Source organism: Gobio gobio (assembly GCF_949357685.1).
Source record: "Gobio gobio genome assembly, chromosome: 6".
NCBI classification, from domain to species: Eukaryota; Metazoa; Chordata; class Actinopteri; order Cypriniformes; family Gobionidae; genus Gobio; species Gobio gobio.
The window spans coordinates 5,110,092-5,133,840 of record NC_137102.1 but is presented as its reverse complement, the minus strand read 5'-3'; the positions used below and the strand labels follow the sequence as shown (position 1 = coordinate 5,133,840).

The 23,749-nt window shown below is 38.3% G+C and overlaps 2 protein-coding genes across 2 annotated transcripts in view; one reads left to right on the top strand and one right to left on the bottom strand.

Annotated features, from left to right (window-relative positions):
- The window catches only part of ccdc24 (coiled-coil domain containing 24), a gene marked incomplete at both ends in the record, with an annotated part of 35,714 nt that extends 27,963 nt beyond the window's left edge, over positions 1-7,751 (bottom strand). The window contains 2 exons of the mRNA XM_079819444.1: positions 1,121-1,290; positions 7,620-7,751. Of these exons, the coding sequence (XP_079675570.1) occupies positions 1,121-1,290; positions 7,620-7,751 (302 nt within the window). The remainder of the gene's footprint in view (positions 1-1,120; positions 1,291-7,619) is intronic.
- A 3,421-nt stretch (positions 7,752-11,172) lies between these two features.
- On the top strand, positions 11,173-22,887 carry LOC307127430 (von Willebrand factor C domain-containing protein 2-like). Its single transcript, XM_079818648.1, has 3 exons — positions 11,173-11,739; positions 16,268-16,397; positions 20,918-22,887. Exons 1-3 carry the CDS (start codon positions 11,389-11,391, stop codon positions 21,097-21,099), a joined length of 663 nt encoding a protein of 220 aa, XP_079674774.1. The 5' UTR covers positions 11,173-11,388; the 3' UTR covers positions 21,100-22,887.
- The last annotated feature ends 862 nt before the right edge of the window (positions 22,888-23,749 follow it).

The window sequence follows — 23,749 nt, the reverse complement described above, 5'->3', positions numbered from 1 at the left end:
CCTGTCTACCTACTGTCCTATCATAATAAAAAAATCTTTAAAAAAAAAAAAAAAAAAAAAAAAAATTATATTGTCAGATTTGTGACGTCAATTTTTGCTGAAACACTGCTGGTCACTTTCAGAAGTTGTAGCAATGCTTTCTTTTCCCATGAAAGAAAGTGAAACACACAAATAGTATCATTCTCAGTTTTTAAACATATTTTTTTAATATAATTTAAATTGATTTTACACACAATATCGTATCGTATATCGCATTATTTAACAAGGTATTACATATCGCATTTTTCTTCAATATCGTACGGCCCTACCACAGACACATTACAATCAACATTTTTACTCTTTTAATTCCTTTTATGACTTTATCATCTTTGTATGCTTTTATTAGATTATTTTAATTCCCTTTGCTGTGTAAAGCACTTTGAATTATGAAAATGTGCACTGCAAAAAATGCTTTTCTTACTTAGTATTTTTGTCTTGTTTTCAGTCCAAATATCTAAAAAAAATCTTACATTTAAGAAGCATTTACTAGACAAGCAAAAGTTTTTGTCTTGTTTTGGGAAAAAGTTTTTGCTTAAAATAAGCAAAATAATCTGCCAATGGGGTAAGCAAAATAATCTTGTTTTCTGTTTGAATTTAGATTATTTTGTTTACCCCATTGGCAGATTATTTTGATTATTTTAAGCAAAAACTTAATTTTGAGTTATTTTCCCCCAAAACAAAACAAAAACTTTTGCTTGTCTAGTAAATGCTTCTTAATGTAAGATTTTTTAGATATTTGGACTGAAAACAAGACAAAAATACTAAGAAAGAAAAGCATTTTTTGCCGTGTGCTATATAAATAAACTTGCCTTGCCTATCTGTATCAGCCAGAATTGTAATTTATAACATTAGAAGAGATCCAAACTTGATGTCTCATGTCTAGTGAATGGCTTTTAATAAAGTGTATGACTATCAACAAGATGCCATAGGTAAAGTCTTTCAGAACTATGATAGTAAATGTTCATTTTTGGTTAAAGTTAACAGTTGTGTTGATATAACGTTTGAGGCTCGATGTCAGTTGTGTAACACTTGAGGATCCGTGTTGCATAGCAGTACTATTATAATCCTGTATCTTCCTCACCTGCCCTGTCTGGCTGCTTTTTCCCTCAGTGTGAGCAGCAACAATTGAATCTCTGCTTTTAGCAACTCTTTGACAGCCGGGGGGTCAGCCAGAGGGAACACGGGGGCTTCTGGCCTCCTGCCCTGCTCTGAGTGATGGAGCTCCTGCCAAATCTTCTCCCACATCTCCACCTAGAACAGGTCAACAGAGGAAAGTGTTACAGGAGAGTGCTATATGGCTCAGCTTTGTGTGAAATGCATGTTACAAGCTGCTCTGACACTCGAGAAATGCAGCCGGTTGGTGAACGTCTCATGATAAGCGTCTCTAATCGCTGAAGTGTGTGCGAGAAATGGGAAATTTCAAGGGGATATTGAAAAAAACCCATGTGTTATTCTCACGAACGCCCCGCGTGAGGTGAAAAGCCAGAGAGGGAAATGAAAGCCTGTCACGGCACAGCCGAAGTCTGCACTCTATTACCAATCTCCACACCTGTCTTGGGACTTTCAAGTTTCCCTCGGACTCTGAAAAAAACACTTCAAAGCTTGTCGAAGGCAATGCAAGGCCGAGTAAAACCAGCTCCCAGAGAATTCAGATCCTGCTGTGCCCGCACCAAACCAACTTCAAGCCTAAATAACACAGGCCAGCTTCCTCTTATTGCCACTGCAGAACCATTTCAGGCTTAAAAATATGGCTGAGCTAAATGCAAACTTTAACACAAAAGAGCATTTTTCTTTTCTTGTTTATTGGCTTTCATCTTTGTACTGAAAAATGTTCTCAAGGACAAGCTCAAAGGCAAGAGTGAAGCAGTGGGAGAGGAAAACTGACAAGTCTTAGCAGAGAAAAGTTTCTTTTTGCAACTTTACCGGGGTTCAAAATAGGTCTTACTGACTAGGTAACACGCCCGTGGTTGCTAAGGAAATGCATTATCATTACTATTCGCAGTGGAAATGTATAAAATTGAACACATATTTGAGGCATTAGTATGCCTTCCTAAATCTCAGAAGTAATTTCCGGTGTATGAACAGCAGAGGGGTTTTTAAACAGAAGGTAATAAATCCTATTTAGTGTTCAGAGGAAGGAAGAATCACATACGTCTTCCATAGACAAGTTTCCACCCACTACTTTCATATGCACATGGCTGTCTGCGTATAGTGTGAGAGCCTATGCAGTTTGCGAAAGGCGATTTATCTCTGAAAGGGGCTGAAACAGTGCCTGTATCTCTTTAAATAAGGTTCGCATTCCATGCACTGAGATAATTCCCTCTTGGGAGTTGTAATTTAAAACTGGTTTAAAGTCACACGTCGGGCGTATACTAGCACACTTGTTAACGGAGACTTGTTCTGTTTCAGTGTATAAAAGCATGAAACAAATGCATTTGTGAACTGTACAGGGCCTATGACACAGACTTAGAGAGTTATATCTAAATATATAGTCAAACCAAAAATGATTCAGACACCAGATATAATTGTTTAGTTCGTTTATGTAAGTGAGGAGAGCAAAATAAAGTAAACCGTGACATATTATACCCAAATATTCAGAGAATACCAGTAAAATTGATAAAGATTTGGGACTTATTGACAATAAGGGCTGCCCGATAGCCCGAGGCCAGCGTGAAAGACACTCGGGCCAGTGCCCCATAATTATCTTCACTGATAATTTGCCCATTTGTAAGCCTTGCCTATTTAAATATTCAAGCGCACATAGCCGAGAAAGTGCCTGTGTCTCTGTTGTGATGTCTAAACGCCGGTAAACATAGTCGATTATGTCTTTTAAATGAACGTAAACATGAAATTTGCCATCACCGCCGGCGTTTTTAGTCATTTTCACAAGTTTCATGGCCCAAATAATATCTTGTATGAATATCTGAACATGCAATATATCAAAAGAAAGAACAGACCCTTTGTTTTAATCTAGCTTCATGCATTATTTTTTTATCAACAGTGAGAAAATCACGTTTTTGTCAAAGACTAATGCTGTGTTCAAGGCAACCCGTAACCCGTGTTTTTCCAACCTTCCACATCCCACCACTAGATCGATGTACACCCAGTTACGAGCTCTGACGTCACATAGCCCACGAAACAACAATGGCAGCCCCTACGGATGCGGTGTTTATGAAACAAATATACAAATAGCGTAAAATACAAGGTCTAACAGCTTCTCTTCCCTTATCGGCGTTTTTCTCCTCCCTTTCCCTCAAATAAGCAAGGAGTAAGTTAGCCTGGTCCTACCAGACTCTCGTACATTTCATTTGTTCAGAGAGCTCTCCATTGACAAGCGTTAACTTCCTTGAAGGCGGGAACTCTGTTGAAGTTTAAGCGTCAAAATTGCGTCTACCGCGCCTAGTTTGATGCGTGAACATTTTGAATCCATTCACGCGTCCGCGGCGAATCGGATGCGCGTAGAAATCGAGCGTTAGAAAGGAAATAGAAGCACGTTCAAGGCGCTCCAGGAGAAATATGTCATAAAACACCGCTCTGCCTCTTTTCATTTTCATTAAAAATATATATTAAACATTAATAGCCACACAAATGTGGTCCAGGCAACTCCTACATTATCTTCACTGCATGTATATTTAAATATCCTAAAAAAAAAAAGTTATGAAACTTCTCTTTGCCCTCAGTCAAAACGATTTGGCAGACAACAAATAATAGATTCATGACACCAAAGATCGGCCGTTAGATCCACACAAGACGAGTTATATCTCATGTTTAACCACTACAGGACATCAGAGCCAGCGGCAGACGGCAGAAGGACTGGCCGAGGAAAGGCTGCTCTCGCCGGGGTTAATGAGCACCGCTGATCCACTGGAGCTCACAACTCCAAAAACACAAGATTATTTTTTTTTAAATAGGCGCTCTCTTTATAAATAAACCACAGAATTGAGCTTTAAACAACTACATTCTCACCTATTAAAGTCTTAAAACTAAATTTTGTGACAATAGTAGTATTTTTAAATTATGAGGGGTTTCTCATCACGTCACTTTACCACGTGACAGCAGCAAGCAGGCTCCTGATTGGTTAACGCGGTGCGAATAGACACGAATTCACTTCAAGCGCGTAAATGCACAAAAGCACCACTTGCGTGTAACGCGCAAGACGCTCAATTCGCGTCCTTTGCGCGAAACGCGCCTTCCGCGACGAGGGACCTCCAGACGCGCATCAACGCGTCTTTCCATTGACTTAACAATGAAATCACTCGCGCCAGACGCCTCTATTCGCGTTTGGTGTGAACGCAGCATTAAACTATTGGATTTGCCCAGAGCCACTCTGGATCTGCCATAACCAATTGCTAACATTTGGTCGTGACGCATGTCGTGCGCTGTTCGCCTCTGTTTCTCACATGGAAATCTGTAAAAATAACTGTGCAGATTGTGCACCACCCCAGTAGGCCTATCACGATAACTACTTTTTGTTTTGCGATATATCGTCCCAGAAATAATTGCGATAAACAATATTATTGTCATTTTAAGACTATTTTATTCCACTGAATATATAATCCTAATATAACAGCACAATAATGCAAGTAGACCTACACACTTTCAAATGGCAACCTTTTAATTCTTTAGATCATGGAAATTAAGGGTAAAAATATATATTATCCTAAATAAAAAATTGAATAAATAGTAACATTTTCCCTTGTGAAACGGCTTTAACACTCGTTGACATTTATATGTGCAGCGGAACAGGGGATTGCGGCTTTGAAATCGAGTCCATTTGGGCTTATTCTTCCAAACTGTCAGTAGTTGTGAGGAAAACACTAGAACGCCTCAAATGGCGTCTTTTCTTCACCCGTGGATAACCGCTCTGAGTATGAAGAAACTGCCCCGAGAACCACTTTCACCCCCGTCACGGAAAACATACAAGATGACAGCACAATCAAGTAAAATGTTGGTGACATTCATTATCATGTAAACATAATGGGCGATATATTGCATCACAAAAATTTTTTGAGGTCATGTATCGATATTGATTATTGCGTCAGGCCTACACCTCAGTGATAAAACCTAAAACTTGTGCATTCGGATTGTGATTTATTCACGGTGGAGGGGAGAGTTTTGTGATCGGGAACGCGCTGCTCATGTGGTCCGTAACATGATTGTAAATGCTGTAAATAAAATATCATATGCTTGGTATGATAAGAATAAATGCTGCTGTAAATAACGGCCCAATTCAAATGTTTACATGCTTTTCTTCTTTTTATTTTTTGAGTGGTGATGAAATATATTGTTCTTGTAAATACTGGCCAGCATTTAAAGAAATACAAGTCTAGAAATGCATCCAAATTACAGCGAAGCGCAACCGTACGGTGCTCTGCAGGGGTCAAAAAGGATATCAACAGTGAATTTTGAAGTGATAACACAGAGATGTGGATTCGGACAGCAAATGACCACATGACCTTGTGTTTGTCTAAAACAGTCAGTAATTCGGCCGGGGATTTTTATGCGGGTGGTGGGAGACGGAACGGCAATAAAATCACTGACTAGCCCCTGTAAATGATGACCATACCTTCCGACCCCACGAGAAACAATTACCGTCCGAATAGGGCTTCAGCAACTCCTTCACCACTAACGGAGCGAGCTGAAAAGGCTTTAACTTCTGGATATTTGGCAGCGGTGCCACAACTGAATGAATGGCTTCGCTCGCATCTTTCTCCACCGCCATTACTAAACTACAACTCAAACTAGCGCACGACATCAACATCATCATTCTCAGACACTCCCTCTGTTCGCACTTTGTACCGGTAAAAATTTGTTCGGAGAAAACCAGAGAATATACCGCAGTCCCAGACGGAGCACTGAAGGAAAATCAAAATTGAGCGGAAGTACGTAGGAGGAGCCAGGCTAGGAGTAAGCACCTTTGGCGATAGAAATGATTGTAAATGAGCATAAGCCCCGTACGGTCCCCCATGCTTTGTTTACATCGAGCTACCACAATTCCTTGCACTCAGACAGTTTGGCGTGACTTTGCCTGGAATGCTACAAAGTTGTGACTCGAGGTTTGAAGTAGTAATTTACCGGCTCAAAAACCTGCCTGGAACGCAGCATAACTTACATCCGGATCGGTTTCATAACGATGATCAAAACACAGATGGAGTAACTGTTAGATGGAGTCCATCAACACCCCAAAGCTTCACAGTCCTAGAGCTCGTCCTGGGGCGACATTTCATTCAGTAACATTAGGCCGTTTTGATTTAGATGCTGTTTGTTGCTGATGATCGCATTATTTTACATATGCATCGCTCGGTTCTGTTTCTTTTTCGCCTGTGTTTTGATCAGGAGATTCTGCACTCGTTCAGGAGATGTGTCATAGCGCCCCCTACCGTATAACAGTGAAATCGGGAAAATGCCAATAGATGTTTTCTCCTTTTATACAGCCTATGGTTTTCTCATAAAAGACGAGATGACAAAAGACAGAAAAAAAACACTCACTGCTCTTGACTGAATAACTTTAATAAAGGTTCATCTATATTTATACATTGAAGACTATGAAGTGATATTTTACATTTGATTACTATTTCTGTACCTGAAAATCTAGTTTAGAGATACATGAAAATAACCGTTTTTCATTTGTATGTTTGTTCTGTTGAATTTATTTGTGTTGTGATTATTTGTTTTTATGTCATTACTGACTGTCTTTAACAATGTTTACAAGTTATGCTTTTTGGAGTCAACCTTGTTTATTAAGGTTACATGGATCAAAAACTATTACTAGGCCTATTTGATATGTATTTTTTTGTGGTGGGGCCAGTAAAAATTCGAACCACTGGCCCGACTGGGCTAAAAATCCTTAAGCATTGAACCCTGAAAATTATTCCGACACTTTGAGCTGAGCATGTTTTGCTGAAATGTTTTGCCTTTAATTGCTAAAGACCTTTGACACCACAGACTGAACAAAATGAAGCATTGCTTGGTCATTGTTTGACCTAAACTGGTATTATATAATTGTGTTCTTAAATTTAACAGCTGATTGGTTGATTGTAATCCATTACATCCCTTTCTATCTATCAAAGTTATCTGACATTATCAAGATGAGTTTGTTCTGACACAGTTTAACTCGTCATATACCATTTTCTAAACTATAGTGAATAAACTGATAATGTGAGAAAATGTTGAAGGTGTCTGAATAAATTTTGGTTTGACACACACACATTATATATATATATATATATATATATATATATATATATATATATATATATATATATATATATATATATATATATATATATATATATATATATATATATATATATATATTATGTTCTCCTACCCACTTCCAAACCTAATCTAACTTAAATAAATAAATGTAAATAAATATTTGTAGCCGCCACCTAAAGGGATGTTTCCATTTGCCTTTCAAAAGGAAAATAAACATACTGTTGTATTAAATATAAATAGGTGAACACATTAATTATATAGTCTGGGCTTTGCAGTTGACTGAAATATTACATTGGCTACTTTCACATCACATTCTGTTGTATCTTACTAGACAGTCTGATACATAAATACACCTTATTTACCTCTGAATACAACTCTGCGTACGTATCAATCAATGCATCTCCGAGTACTGCTCGGATCTCAGGAAACTCGGAGCAGGGGACATTTTCCTTCACTAAATTCCACACGGATTGTTGGCGTTGGAAATTGTCCATGAGGCCGCTAATATTTCCAGAGCTGAGCACAAAAGAGTGTCTCCATACTGGGGAGAAACTAGCTGTAAATAAATACATAGAAAAATAAATAAGCCAGTGATAAACTTTCCGAAGGGGAAGAGCATGATAAACAAACATGACGCGTAAATAAGTAGGTCATGACCTTATTAATGAATTGAGCAACGAAACGTTATACTAATATTCGGTGGCTTTAAACGTTTACGAATGAAACAAGAATGATTTGAGACAGATTTAAGCTGGCATACATTTGTGCAAACACGTATAGTAGTTTTAAAACAAGCACATTTCCCCACAGGCGGATACTCACCAGGACAATCGTGGCTTCCTGTATCAGTGTAAACATTCCCGTTCCTATGGAGACATACTTACTCAGGGACTCGTGATCTAGTGCAGGGGTTTTCAAACTTTATGATGCCAAGGACCCCCAAATATGATAAACTTTTATGGGGGACGCCCTACCTAAAGTCCATCTATATATTTTTATATGTGAAAAAAAAAACATCATAAAGTGTCAGATAAATAGTAAGTATGACATTATAAATACACATTGTTTCCAAACTTAATGTTGGATGTATAAACCTGAAGAAGAACATTTTCAATAAAAACATGTTTGTATAAGCAACTTTCACAATAAATGTATGTAAGCAAGAGTTAAGAATACTTCCTTACAACCCCAGTGAGCGAGATAAAGGGGACTAGAAAAACTCACTAGAAAGATATAAAGCAAACATACACAATTCTGGAAAGTATGTATACAGCAAGAAAGGAGAGAAACAGTTGGAGTGTTCGGTAGACTATATCCATTTTTGTCCACTTTTTATTCTCTGAAATTTTCTGGGGACCCCTTAGAACCATGAAGGACCCCTGGGGTTTCCCGGACCCGTTTGAAAACCCCTGATTTAGTGCCTACATTACAAATGACCTCTTCTTCTTTTTCTCTTCAGTGATTGGATTTTATTATTTAATATTTGTACCCCTGAATGTAGAATTTTCCATGAACTTTTTCATAACATATAATATTTATATAACATAAATATATATTTAACATCTATATATGCGTAGCCTATGTATGTATGAAAATACATTTAAACTGTTAGATAATAGTAAATGTGACGTTATAATAGGGCTGTCAAAAGATTAATCGCGATTAATCGCATCCAAAATAAAAGTTTGTGTTTACATAATATATGTGTGTGTACTCTGTTAATTATTATTTATATATAAATACACACACATTCATGTATATATTTAAGAAATATTTGCATACTGTATAGCCTATACATTTATATAATCTATAATATATATAAATATAAATGTTTTATATATAAAAATTATATATTTTTCTTAAATATATACATGCTTGTGTGTGTATTTATATGTAAATAATAATTAACAGAGTACACACACATATATTATGTAAACACAAACTTTTACTTTGGATGCGATTAATCTTTTGACAGCCCTATAGTTATAAATACAACATATTGTTTCCGAACTTAAATGGGCTATACTAATGTTGGATTTATAAAATTATAAAAATGATTTATAAGCAACTTTCACAATAAATGTAAGCAGCTCACGTTAAGAAAACTGCCTTACAACAGTGAGCAAGATAAAGGGACTATAGTGAGAAACACTCACTAAAGATACAAAACAAACATATCCTCCTGGGACCCAGGAATAGACTTTTGTCCACTGTAGTGGACATTATATTTGAGTGAATTTCTCTGACATCATGTCACAGTTTTAATGTCTGGATGTCCTGTAAAGAGCACATTCGGGGCTTTGCCAAATGAGATGCCAAATGTTTGGAGGTTTCACCAGGACAACAACTTCTTCTTGGTCTTTAAAAACGGCTGACATTAATGTTCAGCACTCTTATGGAAATATGATAATATTTTGAAATTATAAATCTGGTTAATTTTCAAATTGTTTGTTATAAATCAACATCTCAGGAAAATGTTATGGGGTTTCTAATCAAAATATGACTTTCTGTTACAGAACAGGGCATTGATTTCATAAATGTCCACTGTAGAGACGCCAGGATTTAAATCATGCTTATCAGGCATTTTGGAGACATAACAAGTGAATAGGGAAAGAAATTGCATATCAGTATTCCTATGAAATATTAGATATTATTATGAAAATGTTGCCAATTATTACTCCCATTATTACACTTCTATTATCATTACATGTTGCACCAAGAACACATTAATATGCAAATTAGATGCAGTGTATTGAATGGGAAAATCCAAGTATGGCCATTTTACCCACATATTGCATGAAGTAAAATGGTATATCAATGCATTCCGTTATATCTTTCATAACATAGTTGAGAATCATCTTTAAACAAAATTTGTTTAAAAAAATCCTGAAACCTGAAAATTGATTGGTGAATTAAAAATAAATCCCATTGTTTTTGCCTATACATGCAATTTCATGTCATTTTATTTTTTAAACAACTGAGTCTTGGTGCCAAACAGAGGACATATCATAACATACACAGTATTTAATTGTTTTTGATTTCACAGTATATACATAAAATACTGTAAATGGAAGTACAGTACACTTACTGTAAAACATATTTACAGTAACTTACTGGCAACAATTAGCCAGTAAGTTACTGTAAATACAACTAAAATCACAGTATTTAATTGTTTTTGATTTCACAGTATATACATAAAATACTGTAAATGGAAGTACAGTACCCTTACTGTAAAAAGTATTCACAGTAACTTACTGGCTAATCGTTGCCAGTAAGTTACTGTAAATTTTACGGTACATTTTTTACAGTGTATGAATAAAATATAATTTTTAAAAAAGTTTTTTTTTCCATGTGTTTCTTATGCTCTAAACAATGTAATGACATGAAAAAATACTAAATTCAAAAAAAAAAAAATTGTCTGGGTCCCAGGAGGATCAATTCTGGAAAGTATACGGCAAGAACGGGGAGAAACATTTCGACTTTAACCATTTTTGCTTTGTATTTTTATTAACTGAAATTTTCTGGAGGAACCTTCTGGGGACCCCAGTTTGAAAACCCCTGACTCTATAAGTTTTCTTTACATTTCGAACAAATCCATACGTATAGGATGTTGATCATGTCCATCATCATGCATGGCTATTAAACATATTATAAACATTTGTTTTTATTCATCAACATGTATAACTTCGCATATTTAGTGTTGCTGCAACATGATTCTGTTCTAAAAGTTATTCCCCACTCCTCTCAAAAAGCAAAAAGATTGGACAATGCACAGTGATAAAGTGCATAAATCGAGCTTAAATGTTAAAAGCAAACCTCACAACCATTTTAAACTCTCAATAGACACACAAAGCTGCAATAAAAGCGAATGCCCCATAAAACTTCACCCTATCAATATTCTGGTATTCGGCTGTCACGTGTAAATTGAAACATAACCCAGGAGGCGTAAAACTTTCCCTGTGCGCAACTGCCTCCAAAGCGCGCGCAGCCCTTTCTGACCATGAAACGCATTTAAACTTGATCTAGTTTAGTTAAATAGACGTTTGCAATAGTAAGTTATTGACTATAACTGTAGTTTCTATTTATGGTGCATGTGCAGGTCTTGTTTTTGGGACTGAGAAGTTTTCGGTGATGGGCATGGCGGTACTCTGGGGTTCCCCGGGGTCTTTTCTTCATGTCTGGCTTGCCCTGTTGATCTGCGGCCAGTGCGCGGTGGCTTTTTCGGTCGCTGGACATCAAGAGACGACCTGCGAGGCGAACGGCAGTGTTTATTATGTGGGCGAATGGTACTTTTTAGACTCGGATCATTGCACCCAATGCGAATGTACAGCCGACGGGTCTTCCTGCGCGCGGACTGAGTGCACATCCCTGCCCGCCGCCTGCATCCATGTCAGCCATTACCCGACGGACTGCTGCCCGCGGTGCGAGATGGTCGGCTGCGAGTACTGGGGAGAAGTCTACGAGCTGGAGCAACAATTCCAGGTGAACTTCAATGTGTCTGTACAAGCATCATAAGGGTTACATATAGAAATATAAAAAAACACCGTTTTTACACAGTTAAGTTGATGGATTTTAGGTCTGAATGCTTTCTGGCTTTATATTTTTCGTTTTAATTGCTCTTTCGCGAGCCCTGGCTGCATGTCATTTAAACACCTGTAATAGGCCTACGTGTTGATGTAAAATTGAGCGCAATAGTGACAAAATTAAATAATAGTTTAACAATACATCGACAATAGCCGAATTATTTTCCATAGGCCACCAAATAAGTTATTTTAATTTATTTTCCCTAGGCGGTGACTTAGTTTTAAAGGTTTGGTAGGCTTTTGGTCCCAAAAGGAAAATTCAGAATATGTAGCGCCATCACGTGGTTCATGAAAATGTTAAAGGGATAGTTCACCCAAAAATGAAAATTGGCCCATGATTTACTCATCCTAGGTGTGTATGACATTCTTCTTTCAGACGAACACAATCAGAGTTATATTAAAAATGTCCTGGCTCTTCCAAGCAGCTGTAATGGCAGTGAATTACTGTTTCTGTTTTGAAGTCCATAAAAGTGCATCTATCCATCATAAAAGTGTATCTATCCATCATAAAAGTGTATCTATCCATCATAAAAGTGCATCTATCCATCATAAAAGTGCATCTATCCATCATCTATCCATCATAAACGTGCATCTGTCCATCATAAAAGTGCATCTATCCATCATCTATCCATCATAAAAGTGCATCTATCCATCATCTATCCATCATAAAAGTGAATCTATCCATCATAAAAGTGAATCTATCCATCATAAAAGTGCATCTATCCATCATCTATCCATCATAAAAGTGCATCTCTCCATCATAAAAGTGCATCCATCATCATAAAAGTGCATCTGTTCATCATAAAAGTACATCTATACATCATAAAAGTGCATCCATCTATCATAAAAGAGCATTTGTCTATCATAAAAGTGCATCTATCCATCATAAAAGTGCATCTATCCATCATAAAAGTGAATCTATCCATCATAAAAGTGCATCTATCCATCATAAAAGTGAATCTATCCATCATAAAAGTGAATCTATCCATCATAAAAGTGAATCTATCCATCATAAAAGTGCATCCATCATCATAAAAGTGCATCTGTCCATCATAAAAGTACATCTGTTCATCATAAAAGTACATCTATACATCATAAAAGTAAATCCATCTATCATAAAAGAGCATTTGTCTATCATAAAAGTGCATCTATCCATCATAAAAGTGAATCTATCCATCATAAAAGTGAATCTATCCATCATAAAAGTGAATCTATCCATCATAAAAGTGCATCTATCCATCATCTATCCATCATAAAAGTGCATCTCTCCATCATAAAAGTGCATCCATCATCATAAAAGTGCATCTGTCCATCATAAAAGTGCATCTGTCCATCATAAAAGTGCATCTATCCATCATAAAAGTGCATCTATCCATCATCTATCCACCATAAAAGTGCATCTGTCCATCATAAAAGTACATCTATCCATCATAAAAGTGCATCTATATATCGTAAAAGTGCATCTATCCATCATAAAAGTGCATCTATCCATCATAAAAGTGCATCTATCCATCATCTATCCACCATAAAAGTGCATCTGTCCATCATAAAAGTACATCTATCCATCATAAAAGTGCATCTATATATCGTAAAAGTGCATCTATATATCGTAAAAGTGCATCTATCCATCATCTATCCACCATAAAAGTGCATCCGTCCATCATAAAAGTGAATCTATCCATCATAAAAGTGCATCTCTCCATCATAAAAGTACATCTGTTCATCATAAAAGTACATCTGTTCATCATAAAAGTACATCTGTTCATCATAAAAGTGCATCCATCTATCATAAAAGAGCTTTTGTCTATCATAAAAGTGCATCTATCCATCATAAAAGTGCATCTGTCCATCATAAAAGGGCATCTATCCACCATAAAAGTGCATCTGTCCATCATAAAAGTGCATCTATCCATCATAAAAGTGCATCTATATATCATAAAAGTGCATCTATCCATCATAAAAGTGCATCTGTCCATCATAAAAGTGCATCCATCCATCATAAAAGTGCATCTATCCATCATAAAAGTGCATCCATCCATCATAAAAGTGCATCTGTCCATCATAAAAGTACATCTATCCATCATAAAAGTGCATCTATATATCATAAAAGTGCATCTATCCATCATAAAAGTGCATCTATCCGACATAAAAGAGCATCAATATATCATAAAAGTGCATCTATATATCATAAAAGTGCATCCATCCATTATAAAAGTGCATCCATCCATCATAAAAGTGCATCCATCCATCATAAAAGTGCATCTATCCATCATAAAAGTGCATCTATCCATCATAAAAGTGCATCCATCCATCATAAAAGTGCATCTATCCATCATAAAAGTGCATCCATCCATTATAAAAGTGCCTCTGTCCATCATAAAAGTGCATCTATCCGACATAAAAGAGCATCTGTCCATCATTAAAAGTGCATCTGTCCATCATAAAAGTGCATCTATCCATCATAAAAGTGCATCTGTCCATCATAAAAGTGCATCTATATATCATAAAAGTGCATCCATCCATTATAAAAGTGCATCTGTCCATCATAAAAGTGCATCTATCCATCATAAAAGTGCATCTGTCCATCATAAAAGTGCATCTATCCATTATAAAAGTGCATCCATCCATTATAAAAGTGCATCTGTCCATCATAAAAGTGCATCCATCCATTATAAAAGTGCATCTGTCCATCATAAAAGTGCATCTGTCCATCATAAAAGTGCATCTATCCATTATAAAAGTGCATCCATCCATTATAAAAGTGCATCCATCCATTATAAAAGTGCATCTATCCATCATAAAAGTGCATCTGTCCATCATAAAAGTGCATCTGTCCATCATAAAAGTGCATCTATCCATCATAAAAGTGCATCTGTCCATCATAAAAGTGCATCCATCCATTATAAAAGTGCATCTGTCCATCATAAAAGTGCATCTATCCATCATAAAAGTGCATCTGTCCATCATAAAAGTGCATCCATCCATTATAAAAGTGCATCTGTCCATCATAAAAGTGCATCTATCCATCATAAAAGTGCATCTGTCCATCATAAAAGTGCATCCATCCATTATAAAAGTGCATCTGTCCATCATAAAAGTGCATCTGTCCATCATAAAAGTGCATCCATCCATTATAAAAGTGCTCCAACCAGCTCCAGGGGGTTAATAAAGGCCTTCTGAAGTGGACTTCAGTAGGCCATTATTAGGAAAATTTGTGTTATATATCCATATTTAAAACTTTACAAACTGTAATCTCTGTAAACTGTAATGATCGTGTTTGTCTGAAAGAAGAATGTCATATACATGAGGATGACTTGAGGAAATCATGGGGTAATTTTCATTTTTGGTTGAACTAAAATGTGTCCATTAGTGGTGGAGATTTGAATTCCTCTCAGTGGCTCCTTTGTCAGGTTATGTTATATCTTTGTGGCAAAGCGTGCACGTGTGGTGAGTGAGGGTGTTATTAAATCATTCACTGAACCTATTTGTTAAAACACTCAATCGACCGAAATCAAGTTTGTTTACAAGGATCTGCTGTGCTGAGAAATCTAGGTATGCAAATACTTCATATTCAAATCGGCTCATCGTTCAGTGAAAGGAGATGTTGGTGCAACGTTCAGCTCCTGGGGTCCATCAAATGAAATGGAGAACGATTCGTTCATTCACGGACGAAATAGCACTACAGTAAATCTGTGTCCGTAGTAACAGACATTTCTATTTAGTAAGATCACTTAGCACTTTGTCTTATAGGTTGGATGTACTTTCTTTTGTAAACTTTGAACAAAAGCAGCCCTTTGTTTCTGAAAGATAATTGTTTGAGCCAGTTCCTAAACACCCGTTCATGAACACATTTATTCATTGTGCACGTTAAAAGCTAATACGGTAGGATTCTTTTGTTCTGAGTCAAGGTGAAGATCACATCTGATGCACACTAGACTGGAATCATAAAGGGCAATTTAATACTCCGTTTAAGGAATTGAAGAATGAAATATCTCTGGTGGCACAGGCTTGGGAATGCGGGGCTTATATGTGCTTCATTATCTCCTTGATTTGGTTATTATGGCTAATGGGGAAGCCCTGAGGGGAAAATTGAAGCCCTCTGACAGACTCCAAGGAATACACTTTACCTGAGCTGACATCATTTTCTTCCAGTCCATTTAACCCAAACTCCTGTACCGTCTGAACCACAGGTGGTAATGCGGCTCCTACTTAAACAGTCTTGTGGGAGGGGAATTTGATCACTTTGTAGGACGTTAAAACGCAGTGTTGGATTGGCACAACATCAAACGTCTGCATTATGTATACAAGCGAGCAATTTGATAGTCCTGCTGGTTCTGTTTAAAAAGCCTTCTTGAAGAAGACATGTCTTTTGATGGAGTTGCAGTTGATAACCTACTTTCAGCTGATGATCTGCTCTTGATTTACAGCCCTCAGCATGTGAGGAGTGTACCTGTTACAGCGACGGCATCGCCCGATGTCAGGTAGCAGATTGTGCCCCTCCACCGTGTGTTAATCCAGTCTATCAGAAAGGGGAATGCTGCCCTCAGTGCAAGGACGGTAAGTGGCTGATGATTAAAAACTATACATAACATGAGGCATGCATATATTTTCACATACACAATATTGCCAAAAGTTTTGGGACGCCTGCCTTTACATGCATCCCATTCTTAATCCGAAGGGTTTAATATGGAGTTGGCCCACCCTTTGCAGCTCTAACAGCTTTAACTCTTCCTCAAGGTTTGGGAGTGTGTTTATGGGGAATCTTCTAGAAGCGCATTTGTGATGTTGGACGAGAAGGCCTGGCTCTCAGTCTCCGCTTTAATTCATCCCAAAGCTGTTCTATCGGGTTGAGGTCAGGACTTAAGTTCTTCCACACCAAACTCGCTCATCCATGTCTTTATGGAGCGACGCTTTGTGCACTGGTGCATGCTGGGACAGGAAGGGGCCGTCCCCAAACTGGTCCCACAAAGTTGGGAGCATGAAATTGTCCAAAATGCCTTGGTGAAGCATTAAGAGTTCCTTTCACTGGAACTAAGGGGCCAACCCCTGAAAAACAACCCCACCCCATAATCCCCCCTCCACCAAACTTTACACTTGGCACAATGCAGTCAGGCAAGTCCCGTTCTCCTGGCAACCGCCAAACCCAGACTCGTCCATGGGATTGCCAGACAGAGAAGCGTGATTGGTCACTCTAGAGAACACGTCTCCACTGCTCTAGAGTCCAGTGGCGGCACGCTTTACCCCACTGCATCCCACGCTTTGCATTGCACTTGGTGATGTAAGGCTTGGATGAGCTGCTCGGCCATGGAAACCCATTCCCTGAAGCTCTACACACTGTTCTTGAGCTCATCTGAAGGCCACAGAAGTTTGGAGGTCTGGAGCTCTTGATCTGCAGAAATTTGGCGACTTCTGTGACCCTCAGCATGCGCTGACCCTGCCTACCACTTCGTGGCCGAGTTGCTGTTGTTCCCAATGGCTTCCACTTTGTTATAACACCACTAACAGTTGAGCGTGGAATATTTAGGCCCATTCTCTCTCTAATGTGTGTAGAAGCGTCTGCAGGCCTAGAGCTTGATTTATACACCTGTGGCCATGAAGGGATTGAACACCTGAACTCAATGATTTGGAGGGGCGTCCCAATACTTTTGGCAATATAGTGTATATGTAAAGATATAACAGAAAGATACATTTTTAAGCTTTATGTTCTATGGACTTTAAAAATATATTTTCAATGTTTCACATCTGTGAATTATTACATTTCTGTAAGTGTTACAAAAGTGTAAAAAGAAAACATTGCCATGGCTGTAAGGCTGATTAAACTTCTATGCAATTGCCTCGGCCTTGGCTAATGCAGTAAGACATTCTCATAGCCTCCACACATGCACTGAGGACACAATTGTGTTTGGTCTTTGGTAATGATGCTGTAGTGTATGTAATATCTTCATATAATTCATTCAATAACAGATGGGGAGGTTAAGATGCCGGGCCATGTGCTAGACCGGTTTCTGCACCTGAAATAAGATAATGCTCCTTATGAGTTTAGCTTCCGCCATATTGTTTTCTCTGTACACTGTGAAGTATGAAGGCAATTATAGTGTTTACAGAGACTAAAGATAAGGCAGGCATGTAGGCAGCCAAACCAACACACATAAATCAAAGCATATATACTTCACCAATGTGATAAATGGTCAGATCCTCAAATTAAGTTGCATTTTTCTGCTTTACAGTTCATCTACAGTAACTTCAAAATGAACATTAAACACTCTAAATTGTGCCATTATCTACACTCTTCGGCTTCCTAATTAGTGGAGCTTTCAAAAACTCTTGACCTTAAGTATTTATATTCTGCACATAACCTGTCTAGTTTGTGCTACAGACATGAATGATGCCCAAAGTTGTGCAGCCTTTTGTGGAGAGGTGATCTGGTACTTTTCTATGCATTATGCATTGAGATTTTTGCAATTCGAATCATAAGGCAGGAGAGAAAAATCCAGTATTAAAGAGACTTGAGGGGCTTTTCTGACGTCGACTAGAAAGCAACCACTTGGCAACAGGCAACACTCAGAATAGCATAGCAACCATATAACAACACAGTAAGAAACAGCTCAGAAATCGCATAGCAACACCTTAAACGTATAGTGGATCTCAACCAGGGGCCGCAGGATGATTTAAATTAAAACTATAGTAATAATACATCTTAATTATAATGCTAAAAACACAAAATACACACAAGGTATAAACAAAATATATATTTATGTATTTTTAATTTACCCCCTCAACATCTATTACTTTTATAAATACAGGTGAGGTGCAGGTCATATAATTAGAATATCATCAAAAAGTTGATTTATTTCACCAATTCCATTCAAAAAGTGAAACTTGTATATTATATTCATTCATTACACACAGACTGATATATTTCAAATGTTTATTTCTTTTAATTTTGATGATTATAACTGACAACTAAAGAAAATCCCAAATTCAGTATCTCAGAAAATTTGAATATTACTTAAGACCAATACAAAGAAAGGGTTTTTAGAAATCTTGTCCAACTGAAGAGTATGAACATGAAAAGTATGAGCATGTCAAGCACTCAATACTTAGTTGGGGCTCCTTTTGCCTGAATTACTGCAGCAATGCGGCGTGGCATCCATCCATACATCCATCCCTCCATCCATCTTCCGTCCATCCATCCATACATACATCCATCCATCTTCCGTCTGTCCATCCATCCATCCATCCGTTCATCCGCCCATCCATCCATCTTCCGTCCATCCATCCATACATCCATCCATCTTTCGTCTGTCCATCCACCCATCTTCCGTCCATCCATCCATACATCCATCCGTTCATCCGCCCATCCATCCATCTTCCGTCCATCCATCCATCCACCCATCCATCTTTCGTCTGTCCATCCATACATCCATCTTCCATCCCTCCATCCATCTTCCGTCCATCCATCCATACATCTATCCATACATCTTTCGTCTGTCCATCCATCCATCCATCCATCCATCCATCTTCCATCCATCCATCCATCTTCGATCAGTCGATCAGTCTGTGGCACTGCTCAGGTGTTATGAGAGCCCAGGTTGCTCTTATAGTGGCCTTCAGCTCTTCTGCATTGTTGGGTCTGGCATATTGCATCTTCCTCTTCACAAGTTTAAGGTCAGGCGAGTTTGCTGGCCAATTAAGAACAGGGATACCATGGTCCTTAAACCAGGGACTGGTTGCTTTGGCACTGTGTGCAGGTGCCAAGTCCTGTTGGAAAATGAAATCTGCATCTCCATAAAGTTGGTCAGCAGCAGGAAGCATGAAGTGCTCTAAAAGAGATTTTGTTTCACAATCCTCTCCAGTGTGCGGTTATCCCTATTGCTTGTACACTTTTTTCTACCACATCTTTTCCTTCCCTTCGCCTCTCTATTAATGTGCTTGGACACAGAGCTCTGTGAACAGCCAGCCTCTTTTGGGGGCCTCCATGGATCGGACTTGTTTGTTCAGCACATCCCACAGATGCTTGATTGGATCCTCAAACCATTCCTGAAGCTTTTGTGCTTTGTGGCGGCGCATTATCTGCTGAACTAGCCACAGCTACCAGGGAATACCGTTTCCATGAAAGGCTGGACATGGGCTCAACAATGCTGAGGTAGGTGGGACGTGTCAAAGTAACATCCACATGATGGAGGACCCAAGGTTTCCCAGCAGAACATTGCCCAAAGAATCACGCCTCCGCCGCCACGCCTTCTTCCCATAATGCACCTGGTGCCATGTGTTCCCCAGGTAAGCCACACACACACACCCGGCCATCCACGAGATGTAGAAGAACACGTGATCATCAGACCTTCTTCCATTGCTCCGTGGTCCAGTTCTGATGCTCACGGGCCACTGTTGGTGCTTTGGGCGGGGTCAGGGGTCAGGGGTCAGCATGGGCACTGGTCAGCGGCTGTGCCGCCCCATACACAACAAACTGAGATGCTCTGTGTATTCTGACCCCTTTCTATCAGAACCAGCATTAACTTCTTGAGCAGTTTGAGCTCCAGTAGCTCGTCTGTTTGATCGGACGACATGTGCATCAATGAGCCTCGGCCGCCCATGACCCTGTGGCCGGTTCTCCACTGGTCCTTCCTTGGAGCACTTTTGATAGAGACTGACCACTGACCATATATATATATAAAGTTATTGAAACTTCTGGAATCACAAAATTAAGTGTAGTTAATTCAATATATCGACTCGCTCACTCTCTTTTTTCCAAGTTGGAAAAACAAAAGCAACTTTGTCATAATTAAAGCAGAGTATACCAGAAGAAATATTATATCATATGTGGGTGGCCTTCAAACACTTATAGCAAACAGATAGTCCCGTCCCAAAACTCACATTATTGGTTGAGTTAGTGTTGCGGTGTCGGGCTGGTCAGGGTCAAAACAATGCTTTAGTAACAATACAGACACTTTTCTGAGAAATCAACCGATGAATGGGTTTTATATAGCTGTCTTTGTATGTTAAGATGGGATAGGAAAACAATGTAATACTTACAAGATAATGGGCCTCATTAATCATCTGTCTCTTTGTGGTTTCAGGGCCCAACTGTTACGTGAATGCCTCTAGGACTCAAGTGATCCCTGGAGGTGAGCCCGTGTGGGTCGACTCCTGTACTAAATGTCGCTGTCATGACGGTCAGGATGCAGGTTATTGGGAGGGAAACAATCTGGCAACGTGTTCCCATGTCCGCAACTGCCAGCCTGACGAGGGGCTAAACTGAGGAAACAGGTCATCTGTCATCATATTTATACAACGGGTGACAAAAACTCAGCAGATATCTAAACCACACTTCCTGATGAAAGTGTCTACAAGCTTTTAATGATTAAAAAACAGTCTATTATTATTCAAACTAACCATTAAAGGGTTAGTTCACCCAAAAATGAACGTTCCAATCCAAACCCATTAGACATTCGTTCATCTTCAAACACAAATGAAGATATTTTTATTGAGCTCTGAGAGCTTTCGGTCCCTCCATTGACAGCCTACGCAACTACCACTTTCAAGCCCCAAAAAGGTAGCAAAGCCATCTTAAAGTAATCTATGTGACCCAAGGGGTTTAACCTCATTTTATGAAGCGGCACAAGTACTTTGTGCAAAAAAAAAAAAAACATAATTTACCACTTTATTTACAAAATATTAATCTCGCATGCACACATTGGGTGATGCATGCACATTGTGTTGAAACGAGATGCGAAGGATCAAGCCTGAGCTTTCAAGTGCACAGTTCATGTGTGTGTGTGTGTGTGTGTGTGTGTGTGTGTGTGTGTGTGTGAATTTCAGTATTGAAGTTTTAGAGTGTCACTCCTTCACTACTGTGAGCTTTTCCTGCATTATGACTGAATTATTGAATGGATTTCACATATTCTCAAAACTTTGCTCTGTATTACAGACACGGTGGTTCATAGGTGTGTGTGTGTGTGTGTGTGTGTGTGTGTTTAAGTGTGTGTCTGTGTGTGAGTGGATGTGTCAATATAACACTCTTGATGTTATAGAGTGTCACCCCATTACTGTTGTGTACTTTTTTTCAGCATTGTGGCCGATTTGTAGATTGTACACGTAAAAATATGGCGAATTTACCCAAAATTTGTCGATTTCCCATTCATTTCCTATGGTAGGAGTATTTTTTAATGACCACTTAGCATGCTTGAATCATGCCCTATTTTTTTGTGTGTGTTCACATTCATAATGCCATAAAAGTCATATCATTCCGATGAAGCTGTGATTTTAAGAAATTCAAAACAGAATATTTTCCGCACCACTGGAGTCACATCAAGTCATCATTTCAATGATGTCTTTACTGCCCTCATGGGGCTTGAAAGTGTTAAATTGCGAGGCTGTCAATGGATGGATAGAAAGCTCTCAGATTTCATCAGAAATATCTTCATTTGTGTTCTGAAGATGAATGAAGGTCTTACAGGTTTGGAACGACATGAGGGCGAGTAATTCATGACAGAAATGTAATTTTTGGGTGAACTATCCCTTTAACATTACAGTAATGTAAATTGTGTTGGTATAATATTGCTTTGACTTACTAAGGGATATTCCCTAATGAACCAGATAATAGAGATTAGTTTTGAGACACCTTTTTGGCATGGTTAAAAAAAAAAAATTGCACAGTGAGCAGCATATTACATTGTTTATATGCCTTTTAGTATCTACAGTGCACAATTTCACCTGTAGATGCAATGTTTTTACGCTTATCTTTGTGATTGTTTATATATATATGATTTGAAGTATTGTAGCGTGTATGTTTATATCATTTTCTACTTCAAATGCATGAAAACCAAAGTATGTTCAGATTTCAAGACTTGCATTACTGCCATGCAGGCATGGAAACAGCTAATGTAGCATGAAATACAAACAATCATAAATGAATCATGTATAAATAAAGCAGGCTCATGTTTGCTTGGTTTCTGATACGTCATTAAAAGCCGTGGGAATATTGCTACTTTTTTCGAGGCCTGTATTTGCAGAACGTACACAAATATAAATAAACCACAAGTGATCTACGTGTCTTGTCTTATTATCCCATACATACATTTGGAGGATGTTCGCGATGTTGTATCTACTAGTTTATTGCAGCATCTGTCACATAAAAAAATAACTTTTTGAGGAACATATTATTGAGTTTCCTCCGCATGGCTGACAGTTTAGAGATACGATGTTCCCTTTCCAATAAACTGCCATGTCCCTGAGCAGTGATTTGGACGGGTGCTGGTATAAGGTGTTAAAATAATCAGGTGTAAATATGAGATTTAGTACTTTGTTCGGATCCATTTTGTTTTGCATTTTGCTCACACAAACAACATTAACATATGGCAATTCTCGTAGCATCAGATTTATTGATTGTATACAAAAAGTATGTTTGATATGACATAATGCATTCTATATAAGATATAGTATTTTTGACATTCAATGTACAAAAAACCTTGATAGACACAGTAAGTCTTTAAAAATGTGCCCCAGGCGTGAAGACTCTGAGGTCGTCAGTTTCTTACGCAAGTCATTGTGTAAGTGTGGAATACTTGCCCACTTCTGTCCATCTCTCACACAAACAAGCATTGAGCGCAGATTGAGTTCTTCCCGGAGGATGACTGAGGGCAAAAAGGGTGATGAAGGAGAGAGGGTGAGCATTACGTGTATGTGTGTGTGTGTGTGTGTGTGTGCGCGAATTCTCAAGATGGGAGGGCTTGCTGACCCAAGGGTGAGATAAAAGAATGGCATCAAAATAAAAAGCGCATTCATTGTGGCACTGGTGTGATTTCGCAAACTACGAAGCGAGAGTGAATATATAGCATCCTGATCTCAAGGACAGCGTTTGTGCTTCGCGAGGTTGGTAATGAGAGTTGTGCGAGCTTCACTTGATTGCA

Excerpts from the sequence above, each read along its gene's own strand:
- LOC307127430 (XM_079818648.1), top strand. The coding sequence starts at position 11,389 with ATGGGCATGGCGGTACTCTGGGGTTCCCCGGGGTCTTTTCTTCATGTC. Across the intron at positions 11,740-16,267 it reads AGCTGGAGCAACAATTCCAG|CCCTCAGCATGTGAGGAGTG; the intron begins GTGAACTTCAAT and ends CTTGATTTACAG. Across the intron at positions 16,398-20,917 it reads CTGCCCTCAGTGCAAGGACG|GGCCCAACTGTTACGTGAAT; the intron begins GTAAGTGGCTGA and ends TTGTGGTTTCAG.